Source organism: Nycticebus coucang, chromosome 7 (genome assembly GCF_027406575.1).
Source record: "Nycticebus coucang isolate mNycCou1 chromosome 7, mNycCou1.pri, whole genome shotgun sequence".
Taxonomy (NCBI): domain Eukaryota; kingdom Metazoa; phylum Chordata; class Mammalia; order Primates; family Lorisidae; genus Nycticebus; species Nycticebus coucang.
In genome coordinates, this window is record NC_069786.1 from 130,490,634 (window position 1) to 130,504,205 (window position 13,572).

A 13,572-nucleotide genomic window follows, 5' to 3' on the forward strand; every position below is an offset into this window, starting at 1 on the left:
AGTCCAATGCAGCACACATTCCTGTGCAAGGCACACACAGGAGCTGTGGAAAGAGGGGGAAAACATGAGGATGACCACCCCTAAATCTCAAGGAGTGCTCAGCGGAGTGGGGGAGACCAATGCATATTCTCCTGAAGGAGAGCACCTGAGGTGATGTGGTGAGCCCTCGGCAGAGATCTATCCACACTTCTGGCTAGAAAGCGGAAGTGTGGAGGGCAGAGAGAGGCATCTCAGCTGAGTGCTGAGGCATTGCTGAGCAGGTGACTACCTCCTGCATACAGCATATCTGCCAGGTACTCTTCATCAAATCCCGGGATGGTCCATGTTGGAAGGGTTGTTCCTTTTTTCAGCAATTCAGAGGCTTCACAGATGTGGAAAATAGAAAGACGAGCAGCAATGGACACACAGTGCAGAAACATATGTGGCCAATTTCTGGTCAGTCAGGAGTCACTGCAGAGGGCCTTGCTGTCTTTCCTTGGATCAGGAGAATGAGAATTTGTTTTGGGGCAAAGAGTGTTTTTTAATATGTGAATAATATACACATTTTACTTTGAATCAAATTTCAAAAATACAAACTTTATTTTATTTTCTGTATTTATTTTCTCTCCTATTTATCTTTCTATATTGTCAGAGTCCAAGGCATTGCTTAATAATCAGTTTCTAAAGTCACATTGCAGTATTAAGCATGATAAATTTGTAAGGCAAAGATAATACAGTAGTTTCATTTGGAGAGCATAGAGTGAGTATCTCAGCAGCTGCCCACTTTTTATTGTGTTTATGAGTCAATCATTGGCAGTGAGTGTGATTTGTTCTATGAACATGTGCGTTCACGCCCTCTTTTGAACACAGGTTTTGTGCCTGCCCTTCTTCCTCCTGCTGTGTCACTGGAACTTAGCGTCCAGGCAGCCTGACTGCTCTGGGCTGTTTTTCTGCGATGGCTCCTGCAGGGCTGCCCAGCCTGCTCCCCCTGTGTGCGTGTCTGCTGCTCACACCTGGCCTGGCCGAGGCAGGCAAGCTGCTGGTGGTGCCCATGGATGGGAGCCACTGGTTCACTATGCGGTCGGTTGTGGAGAGACTCATCCAGAAAGGACATGAGGTGGTTGTGGTCATGCCAGAGGTGAGCTGGCAACTGGGACAATCTTTGAATTGTACAGTGAAGACTTTTAAAACTTCTTACTCCCTGGAGGATTTGGACCAGGAGTTCTTGGCTTTTGCTGATGAACAATGGAAACATAGAGAACAAAGTTCTTTTGATGCATTAAGAAGCTCAACCACTGGTTTTTTTGAGCTAATTTTTTCACACTGCAGGAGTTTGTTTAGTGATCAAAAATTAGTAGAATTCTTAAGAGAGAGCTCTTTTGATGCTGTGTTTCTGGACCCTTTTGATATGTGTGGCTTAATAGTTGCCAAGTACTTTTCACTCCCCTCTGTGGTTTTCAGCAGGGGGATATTTTGCCATTATCTTGAAGAAGGTGCACAGCTCCCTGCTTCTCTTTCTTACGTTCCCAGAATTCTCTCAGGGTACTCAGATGCCATGACTTTCGAGGAAAGAGTATGGAACCACATCTCCTACTTGGGAGACCATTTATTTTGCCCCATTTTTATACAAACAGCCCTAGAAAGTGCCGCTGAAATCCTGCAGACACCTGTCACAGCATATGATCTGTACAGCCACACATCAGTCTGGTTGCTGCGAAGTGACTTTGTTTTGGAATCTCCCAGACCCCTGATGCCCAACATGATCTTCATTGGGGGCATCAACTGCCACCAGGGAAAGCCATTGCCTGAGGTGAGTTGTCTCTCCTTTAACAGAATAGGCTTACCTGGCTTTGGACTTGAAGCAAAAAGAGAAAGGTTCCTTACTTAGCTGTTATTTGTCATTTATATTTGTTGAATTTGGAATTTCTTTCTAGTTTAATAAATTATGTTTTCAATTCAATTGTTTGTTGTTTACCAAATTTTATAATGGTGCCCTTCTTGACCTACGTATATAATCATACATAAATTGCAGGTGCATTATTCAGTAGTGTTTTTCAAACAAAAATGAAATGAACCTCTGTGTTTTGTTAGTGATCTTGTTCTATCCCCTTCAGGAAAATGCTACTTTAGTAGTTTTGTAGCTACTTTAGCTCTTAGCATCTTTTAAAATGTTTTGAAATCATTTGCTATAAAACCATAAAGCTGTGTAAATTCTTACGTTTATTTTATTAAACTAAAACTAAGTGTCAGGCTGTAATATATCATGTTTCACATTGTATTTCTTCTACCAATAAATCACAGACTTCTTTATAGGCCAGTCTGTACAGAGTAGACACTTTCTTTTGAAAATGCAGAGAAATCATTAGTTTGGATGCAATGTAGTAATAGTTTTATCAGTCATTCATTATTGAGAAGGATTTAGGCCTTTCCCACTTTTTGGTTCTGTGAAGAAGACTCCAAAAACATTCAGGGGGGGAGGTAGGTGGAGGGAAGGGGATTAATGGGATTACACCTGCGGTGCATCTTACAAGGGTATATGTGAATCCTAGTAAATGTGGAATGTAAAGGTCTCAGCAAAATAACTAAGAAAATGCTATGAAAGCTATGTTAACTAGTGTGATGAAAATGTGTCAAACGATCTATGAACCAAGTGTATGGTGCCCCATGATCATATTAATGTACACAGCTATGATTTGATAAAAATAAAAAAAAAAGGAAAAAAATACTGTCTTCACATTCATGTATTGTCATATCTTGCTTCTATCTCGGTAGAGTAGAGTCTTTTATGTCGGTTTGCTGATTTTTCCTTGGTTGAGAAAAACTGGCATCTTTTTGCTGTTAAGTCTTTCTGTTCTGGAAGATGTATTTCTCATTATTTCATCACACTTGTTTTATATTTTGCACTTTATATAAGATTATTTTATTGAAATGTATGCTTAGGCAGTTTATTTTATTTGAAACTATCAAGCACGGAGCAGTTATTCCATTTCTATTTTACATTTTAATTATTGGGCAGTTAAAGTATAGCTTTGGTTTTTGCTCATTTATCTTGCATGTACTAATTCCTGTTAATAGTGTGTCTGATTTATTAGGTGTGTAATAGCATCTGTAAATAATTCCCTCCCATGATGTTTGTATCCTTACTGTGCTCTATTATAGTTTATATTCCCAAAACACTATTAAGTCATATTGTTGGTCTCACCAGTTGAAGTTGGGATTCTGTCACTTGCTCTTGAAAAAGCCTTGACAAATGCAGGTGTAAGATTCTTGCCAAATGTGTAGTTGCTACATCCAGGCGAACCACCTGGTTTGTCATCTCAGCGTATCATCTGTTAGGAATGGGCTATTTCTATCCATTGTTCTGTCTTCTCACAAGGTTCTGTAGACTGTGTAATGACAGTCATAATCTTGCATGGATCTCTTAGCAGATGTTTAGTGAAACAGTGACTTATCAGCCAACTCTAGGAGAAGTGAAATAATGCCTTTTCTTTCTTTTTTTTTGAGATAGAGTCTTACTTTGTAGCCCTCAGTAGAGTGCTGTGGCATCACAGGTCACAGCAACCTCAAACTCTCTGGCTCAAGAGATTCTTTTGTCTCAGCCTCCACAATAGCTGGGACCCCAGGAGCCTGCCACAATGCCTGGCTATTTTTACAGATGGGGTCTTGCTTTTGCTCAGGCTGATCTCAAACCTGTGAAGCTCAGGCAATCCACCTGCCTCAGCCTTCCAGAGTCCTAGGATTCCAGGTGTGAGCCACCACACCTGGCCCAATGTGACCCAATAATGCCCTTTCTAAAAAGTCAGAAGAGTAAAATTTCAAAAATGTCTACCATTTCAATTCACATGTCTTTCAAAGTTAGGGGTGACTTTCTGCCCTTAGCAAGAACAGGCGAGGAGGGGCAAGTTAGTGGAAGTTCAGAGGCTGAGCCTGCCAACGGCTTTCTTTTCCCTTCACCCTCCATCTACTACAGTGGCAAGAGCCATTCAGGGTTTGGCTGAACCCTGCCCTCTCTAGGCAAGGGTGGAGCCCTGCAACTTCCTGGGTCACCAGAGAGTTTTAGAGATACATGATTTTATATAACCTATGATATGGACACATCTATAAAATATGGAATATATTGAACACAACATAATTTTATATGTTTTTTGTTATAGATACAACTTTAATGATATAAGAAATATTTTTATGTATCTTTTAAGTGATCTATATGTAGAAAATGTTTTATGTCTGTGGAAGGTTACATATTGGTGTATGTATTGACAAGTGTAAAGCAATCTGAATTCTCAAAGAGGAATTTATATTTCCAAGAGGGCTATCTGAGAAAGAGCCTAGGATACAGCACAAGTACAAAGGAAATTCCATTGAAATACCTATGGACTCTGTGTATTCCTCCTTCTTTGCTTCAGACAGGTGGTCTATGCCTTGGAAAACCATACAGCTTGTTGTATCTTTCCGGAGAACAAGATTCATAGTTTGAGTCTCATTTGTGTGGTAAGAAAACACTGCTTATGACAGAGTGTGTGTTGTATGCCTGTGTATCTGCATGTGTGCTTTTGTGTGTGTGCATGGGCATTTGCATGAGGCGCCTTAGGATCTACCTAGGGGGTTTTCCTGAGGGTCTCCTTTTCCAAAATCTCACTGAGTCTACCCAGGGTTATTGAGGTAAATCTTTATGACTTTGGATATGGCCGTGGTTTCTTGGATGTGCCACTGAAAGCAAAAGACACAAAAGAAAAATATAGATAAATCTGACTTCTTCAAAATTAAAAATGTTTTTGCATAAAAGGACAATGAAAAGACACTGTGAAGAGAGTGAGGGGACAATCCACACGGTCCCCTTCACTATGATGTACAAATATACATGCACATGCTTCATGTAGGGACTCCCCCAAGAACCTGTGGACCTTTCTGAACAGGTGAGCCCAGCTGGAGCCTCCATCTGCCTTGGCACTCACCCTTCCTGCAGCCTCTCCTCCCTCATATTGAAGGTTGCGTGAGGATACTGCTGTTTCTCTTTTCCCACTCCTCTGCCCTTTAACCTACCCTGAGAACATGTACAATTCCACACATCACGTCTTTGGCCCACTCTAGATACGCGGAGGGTACTTTGTGTCCTGTCACTGCCCTATCTTCCTGCTGTCAAGGTCCCCCATGATCCTGTTTTCCCCAGCATCACGGGCTTTATTGTATGCACCTTTCCAGCTCCTGTGCTACTTTCCCCTCCCTATTCTGTTCCTCTTTTCTAGCTGCTTCCCAGCTTTTGTCTTTCCTTGGTATCACTTCCTCAGCATGATTCCTGCCCCAGAGGGGTCAAGGAGAAAGGGCATTCCACTGCCTGTCTCAGGCAGAGAAGATGTTAGTAATTCATTGAGTCAGGAACTGGTACCCTGGGTCATGGTTTCAGCACTAGGGTACCTTAGGTGGTGATTTCACACAGTGTTTGAGCACGTGGCTTCTAGAGCCATCCCAACCTGACTTCATACATACTCAGCTATGAAACTTACATAACCTTGTGTAAGAGCCTGAATTTCTAAACAGGTGAGATGGAGATAAAACATACCACCCCACAGAGCTGTTTAAATACGGTAATGCATGATTAAATGTGATGGTGCACGTGGATGCCTGGTATGTGGCCTTGAATCAACACTAGCCATAACTGGGTCAGTGATATGCATTTTCTAGCACGGTCATTTCCAATTTCCACAATGTTAGGAAAATTAACCACACATTCAGCTGGTCTTCAAAACAACATGACCAGATGCCAATATCCTGTTCTTGCTGCAAGACACCCACGAGTTATTTAGTCCTCAGCTGGGTGGACAGTCCCCTGAGAATTTCCACCAGGGGTCCTTGAACTGCAGCCTCTGGGCCACATGAGGCGGTATGATTGTATTTGTTCCCATTTTTTTTCTTTTACTTCAAAATAAGATATGTGCAGTGTGCATAGAAATTTGTTCATAGTTTTTTTTAAACTATAGTCTGGCCCTCCAATGGTCTGAGGGACAGTGAACTGGCCCCCTGTTTAAAAAATTTGAGGACAGATGTGTGGCGCATGCACTAGCGCGCTAGGGCTGTGTGCAGGGCCAGCGCGGGCCGAGCAGCCGCGGGAAAAATTGAGGAGGCGGAGCAAGATGGCAGCCGAGTAACAGCTTCCTTGCATCTGGGCACCGTGAGTCTGGGGATATAGGACTCCAGGCATCTCTGGCTGGTGGGATCTGCCTATCATCACCCCTGAGAGGATACAGGGAGTCAGCGAGAGACTTCTGGACCCCAAGAGGAGGACTAAAACAGTGGAAAACTGGCAAGTGGTCACGTGTGTTCAATCCGTCTAAACCCGCCCGCAACTTCCACAGGCACGAGAACTTAAAGAGCAAGAGGAAGTGAAAGGAAAATTAGGGCAAGGAAACAGATAAAAGAAATGACTCATGAGGAAGAATCAGCAGAAAACTCCAGGCAACATGAAGAACCAGTCCAGAACAACCCCGCCAAGGGACCATGAGGTAGCTACTGCAGAGGATTCCACCTATACAGAAATGTTAGGAATGACAGAAAGGGAATTTAGAATACACATGTTGAAAACAATGAAAGAAATGATGGAAACGATGAAGGAAACTGCCAATAAAGTGGAAAATAACCAAAAGGAAATCCAAAAACAGAATCAAATCAGAGATGAACGATATGAAGAATATAAAAACGATATAGCAGAGCTGAAGGAAATGAAACAGTCAATCAGGTAACTTAAAGATGCAATGGAAAGTATCAGCAACAGGTTAGACCATGCAGAAGAAAGAATTTCAGAGGTAGAAGACAAAGTTTTTGAGATAAGTCAGATAGTAAAAGAGGCAGAAAAGAAGAGAGAGAAAGCAGAACGTTCACTGTCAGAATTATGGGACTTTATGAAGCGTTCCAACATACGAGTTATAGGAATTCCAGAAGGGGAAGAAGAATGCCCCAGAGGAATGGAAGCCATACTAGAGAATATTATAAAAGAAAATTTCCCAAATATCACCAAAGATTCTGACACACTGCTTTCAGAGGGCTATCGGACCCCAGGTCGCCTCAACTCTAACCGAGCTTCTCCAAGACACATTGTGATGAACCTGTCCAAAGTCAAGACAAAAGAAAAGATTCTGCAAGCTGCCAGGAGTAAGTGCCAGTTGACCTACAGGGGCAAATCCATCAGAGTGACCGCAGACTTCTCTAATGAAACTTTCCAAGCAAGAAGACAATGGTCATCTACCTTTAATCTACTTAAACAGAACAATTTCCAGCCCAGAATTCTGTACCCTGCTAAGCTAAGCTTCAAAATTGATGGAGAAATCAAATCATTTACGGATATACAAACATTGAGGAAATTCGCCACAACAAGACCAGCTCTACAGGAAATACTTCAACCTGTTCTGCACACTGACCACCACAATGGATCAGCAGCAAAGTAAGAACTCAGAAATTAAAGGACAGAACCTAACCTCCACACTGATGCAAAAGATAAAACTAAGCAATGGACTCTCACCAAATAAGACAAATAGAATACTACCACACTTATGAATTATCTCAATAAATGTTAATGGCTTGAATTCCCCACTGAAGAGACATAGATTGGCTGACTGGATTAAAAAACACAAGCCATCCATTTGCTGTCTGCAAGAAACACACCTGGCTTCAAAAGACAAATTAAAGCTCCGAGTCAAGGGTTGGAAGACAATTTTTCAGGCAAATGGAATTCAGAAGAAAAGAGGAGTTGCAATCTTATTTTCAGATACATGTGGATTTAAAGCAACTAAAGTCAAAAAAGACAAAGATGGTCACTTTATATTGGTCAAGGGAAAAATACAACAAGAAGACATTTCAATTCTAAATATTTATGCACCCAATTTAAATGCTCCCAGATTCTTGAAACAGACCTTACTCAGTCTGAGCAATATGATATCTGATAATACCATAATAACAGGGGACCTTAACACTCCTCTTACAGAGCTGGACAGATCCTCTAAACAGAAATTAAACAAGGATATAAGAGACTTAAATGAGACCCTAGCAAAACTGTGCTTGATAAACGCATATAGAACACTCCATCCCAAAGGTAAAGAATATACATTCTTCTCATCACCCCATGGAACATTCTCCAAAATTGATCATATCCTGGGACACAAAACAAATATCAACAGAATCAAAAGAATTGAAATTTTACCTTGTATCTTCTCAGACCATAAGGCACTAAAGGTGGAACTCAACTCTAACAAAAATGCTCGACCCCACCCAAAGGCATGGAAATTAAACAATCTTCGGTTGAATAACAGATGGGTGCAGGAAGAAATAAAACAGGAAATCGTTAACTTCCTTGAGCATAACAACAATGAAGACACAAGCTACCAAAACCTGTGGGATACTGCAAAAGCAGTTTTGAGAGGAAAATTCATCGCTTTAGATGCCTACATTTGAAAAACAGAAAGAGAGCGCATCAACAATCTCACAAGAGATCTTATGGAATTGGAAAAAGAAGAACAATCTAAGCCTAAACTCAGTAGAAGAAAAGAAATATCCAAAATCAAATCAGAGATCAATGAAATTGAAAACAAAAGAATCATTCAGAAAATTAATGAAACAAGGAGTTGGTTTTTTGAAAAAATAAATAAAATAGATAAACCATTGGCCAGACTAACGAGGAATAGAAAAGTAAAATCTCTAGTAACCTCAATCAGAAATGATAAAGGGGAAATAACAACTGATCCCACAGAGATACAAGAGATCATCTCTGAATACTACCAAGAAACTCTATGCCCAGAAATTTGACAATGTGAAAGAAGTGGATCAATATTTGGAATCACGCCCTCTCCCTAGACTCAGCCAGGAAGAAATAGAGCTCCTGAACAGACCAATTTCAAGCACTGAGATCAAAGAAACTATACAAAATCTTCCAACCAAAAAATGCCCTGGTCCAGATGGCTTCACTCCAGAATTCTATCAAACCTTCAAGGAAGAGCTTCTTCCTGTACTGCAGAAATTATTCCAAAAAAATTGAGGAAGAAGGAATCTTCCCCAACACATTCTATGAAGCAAACATCACCCTGATACCAAAACCAGGAAAAGACCCAAACAAAAAGGAGAATTTCAGACCAATCTCACTCATGAACATAGACGCAAAAATTCTCAACAAAATCCTAGCCAATAGATTACAAATGCCCTGGTCCAGATGGCTTCACTCCAGAATTCTATCAAACCTTCAAGGAAGAGCTTATTCCTGTACTGCAGAAATTATTCCAAAAAATTGAGGAAGAAGGAATCTTCCCCAATACATTCTATTAAGTAAACATCACCCTGATATCAAAACGAGGAAAAGACCCAAACAAAAAGGAGAATTTCAGACCAATCTCACTCATGAACATAGATGCAAAAATTCTCAACAAAATCCTAGCCAATAGATTACAGCTTATCATCAAAAAAGTCATTCATCATGATCAAGTAGGCTTCATCCCAGGGATGCAAGGCTGGTTTAACATACGCAAGTCCATAAACGTTATCCACCATATTAACAGAGGCAAAAATAAAGATCACATGATCCTCTCAATAGATGCAGAAAAAGCATTTGATAAAATCCAGCATCCTTTTCTAATTAGAACACTGAAGAGTATAGGCATAGGTGGCACATTTCTAAAACTGATTGAAGCTATCTATGACAAACCCACAGCCAATATTTTACTGAATGGAGTAAAACTGAAAGCTTTTCCTCTTAGAACTGGAACCAGACAAGGTTGTCCTCTGTCACCTTTACTATTCAATGTAGTGCTGGAAGTTCTAGCCAATACAATTAGGCAAGACAAGGAAATAAAGGGAATCCAAATGGGAGCAGAGGAGGTCAAACTCTCCCTCTTTGCTGACGACATGATCTTATACTTAGAGAACCCCAAAGACTCAACCACAAGACTCCTAGAAGTCATCAAAAAATACAGTAATGTTTCAGGATATAAAATCAATGTCCACAAGTCAGTAGCCTTTGTGTACACCAATAACAGTCAAGATGAGAAGCTAATTAAGGACACAACTCCCTTCACCATAGTCTCAAAGAAAATGAAATACCTAGGAATATACCTAACGAAGGAGGTGAAGGACCTCTATAAAGAAAACTATGAAATCCTCAGAAAGGAAATAGCAGAGGATATTAACAAATGGAAGAACATACCATGCTCATGGCTTGGAAGAATCAACATTGTTAAAATGTCTATACTTCCCAAAGCAATCTACCTATTCAATGCCATTCCTATCAAAATACCAATATTGTACTTTCAAGATTTGGAAAAAATGATTCTGCGTTTTGTATGGAACCGGAAAAAAACCCGTATAGCTAAGGCAGTTCTCTGTAACAAAAATAAAGCTGGGGACATTAGCATACCAGATTTTAGTCTGTACTACAAAGCCATAGTGCTCCAGACAGCATGGCACTGGCACAAAAACAGAGACATAGACACTTGGAATTGAATTGAAAACCAAGAAATGAAACTAACGTCTTACAACCACCTAATCTTTGATAAACCAAACAAGAACATACCTTGGGGGAAAGACTCCCTATTCAATAAATGGTGTTAGGAGAACTGGATGTCTACATGTAAAAGACTGAAACTGGACCCACACCTTTCCCCAGTCACAAAAATTGATTCAAGATGGATAAAGGACTTAAACTTAAGGCATGAAACAATAAAAATCCTCCAAGAAAGCATAGGAAAAACACTGGAAGATATTGGCCTGGGGAAAGACTTCATGAAGAAGACTGCCATGGCAATTGCAACAACAACACAAATAAACAAATGGGACTTCATTAAACTGAAAAGCTTCTGTACAGCTAAGGAGACAATAACCAAAGCAAAGAGACAACCTACACAATGGGAAAGGATATTTGCATATTTTCAATCAGACAAAAGCTTGATAACTAGGATCTATAGAGAACTCAAATTAATCCACATGAAAAAAGCCAACAATCCCTTATATCAATGGGCAAGAGACATGAATAGAACTTTCTCTAAAGACGACAGACGAATGGCTAACAAACACATGAAAAAATGTTCATCATCTCTATATATTAGAGAAATGCAAATCAAAACAACCCTGAGATATCATCTAACCCCAGTGAGAATGGCCCACATCACAAAATCTCAAAACTGCAGATGCTGGCGTGGATGTGGAGAGAAGGGAACACTTTTACACTGCTGGTGGGACTGCAAACTAGTACAACCTTTCTGGAAGGAAGTATGGAGAAATCTCAAAGCACTCGAGCTAGACCTCCCATTTGATCCTGCAATCCCATTACTGGGCATCTACCCAGAAGGAAAAAAATCCTTTTATCATAAGGACACTTGTACTAGACTGTTTATTGCAGCTCAATTTACAATCGCCAAAATGTGGAAACAGCTTAAATGCCCACCAACCCAGGAATGGATTAACAAGCGGTGGTATATGTATACCATGGAATACTATTTTCAGCCATTAAAAAAAATGGAGACTTTACATCCTTCGTATTAACCTGGATGGAAGTGGAAGACATTATTCTTAGTAAAGCATCACAAGAATGGAGAAGCATGAATCCTATGTTCTGAATTTTGACATGAGGACAATTAATGACAATTACAGTTATGGGGGGGAGGAAAAGCAGAAAGAGGGACGGAGGGAGGGGGGTGGGGCCTTGGTGTGTGTCACACTTTATGGGGGCAAGACATGATTGCAAGAGGGACTTTACCTAACAATTGCAATCAGTGTAACTGGCTTATTGTACCCTCAGTGAATCCCCAACAATAAAAAAAAAAAAAAAAAAAAAGTGGAGACTTTACATCCTTCGTATTAACCTGGATGGACATGGAAGACATTATTCTTAGTAAAGCATCACAAGAATGGAGAAGTATGAATCCTATGTACTCAATTTTGATATGAGGACAATTAATGACAATTATGGTTATGGGGGGGAACAGAAAGAGGGAAGGAGGGAGGTGGGTGGGGCCTTGGTGTGTGTCACACTTTATGGGGGCAAGACATGATTGCAAGAGGGACTTTACCTAACAATTGCAATCAGTGTAACCTGGCTTATTGTACCCTCAATGAATCCCCAACAATAAAAAAAAAAAAAAATTTGAGGACACCTGAGCACATTACATTTAATGAAAACTAACAGGTGTTGGATGCATGCCATGTGACAGGTGCTATCCCAAGGACTTGCACAGAAGATAGCATTATGAATTGGCCTATTTTTCAAATGATAAAACTGATGTGTAGAGAGGTTGAATGACTTGTCCAAGGTCCCGGCTCTAATGAGTGAGAGAGCCAAGATTCAAACCCAGGCATTCTTTTTTAAAAATTGAGATGTAATTCCCATACTAAGAAATTAACTGTTTAAAACGTATAGTTCAGCTCAGGTCCCGTAGCTCAGTGGTTAGGGCGCCAGCCACATACACAGGGGCTGGCGGGTTTGAACCCGGCCTATGCCTGCTAAACAACAATGACAACTACAACAAGAGTTTGAGGTTGCTGTGACCTGCGATGACACAGCACTCTGCCAAGGGCGACACAGTGATACTGTCTTAAATAAATAAATAATAAAATAAAATATACAGTTCAATGGTTTTTGTTATATTTAAGGAAATGAACAATCATCACCACTGTCTCATTCCAGATAATTTTCCTTACCCTAGAGAGAAACCCCATGACCATGGCAGTCACTCTCCGTTTCTCACCATTCTCCTCATGCTGGGCATGAATCTACTTTCTGTCTCTATGGATTTACTTAATCTGGGCATTTCACAGACATGGCATCACAGCACATGTTCCCTTTTGGCTGGTCTTTCACTTAGTTCCATGGTTGCCCCACGTTGTGGCAGGAATCAATACTTCATTTCCTTGCTGTGCCTGAATAGTATTCCATTGTATGACACACTGCTCCCATTTATCCACTCATTAGCTGATGGACATTTGGGTTGTTCCCAAGTTTCAGTGATGAAAAAATAATGCTGCTACAATGAACACTTGTGTACAATGAACCCTGAAATTGTTATTTTAGAACCCATGTGCCTAGCCTGTACACTCGACTGCCTCCCTGTGTAACGGGAAACTTCTTTAGAAATGTCTCCTCCGTGGCCTTTTGGTAATGTCCTGCTCCGTGAAATGTGCCCAGGGTGGGTTTGGTCTCTAACCCTAGAGCAGACATGGGTTGGTTTGTTGGGTTTGGGGGTGTTACGAGGAACACATGGCTAGCTCTGTCCTGTTATTGATATTAAAGACTCTTCATTCAACAAATGTCTATTAAGATCCTATGTATGCCTGGCCAGGTGCTGGGAAAATAGCAGAATCAAATGCACACGGTGGCTTTGCTTGTCTAATAGGGGAGAAGATGGTTGTTTGCAAACTGTGAAGCTACTTTGAAAGAAAAGTAAAGGGTGCAGAGATGCCTGGTCATGTCTCCCATGCGGTACAATCCTGGGAGAAGTTGGGGGAATAGTGTGCCAAGCAGAGAAGACAGGTGCGGCATGAAGCCAGGTGCCAGGAGTTCTTTCAAGTTTGGAACAGCAGCAAATTCTTCCCCATCATCCCTGTGTGCCAGAGTCTCTTTACCAT

General features: G+C 40.8%; 1 protein-coding gene across 6 annotated transcripts in view; it reads left to right on the forward strand.

The window, feature by feature from the left end:
• The window catches only part of LOC128590125 (UDP-glucuronosyltransferase 1A1), a 264,050-nt gene that overhangs the window by 154,795 nt on the left and 95,683 nt on the right, over positions 1 to 13,572 (forward strand). Inside the window, exon 1 of one of the 6 annotated variants that reach the window (XM_053597301.1) lies at positions 873 to 1,117. The exons of the other annotated variants lie outside the window; for them this stretch is intronic. Coding sequence (XP_053453276.1) covers positions 935 to 1,117 — 183 coding nt within the window. The 5' untranslated portion in view covers positions 873 to 934. Of the gene's footprint in view, positions 1 to 872; positions 1,118 to 13,572 lie in introns of those variants that run through there. 6 annotated transcript variants of the gene reach the window in all.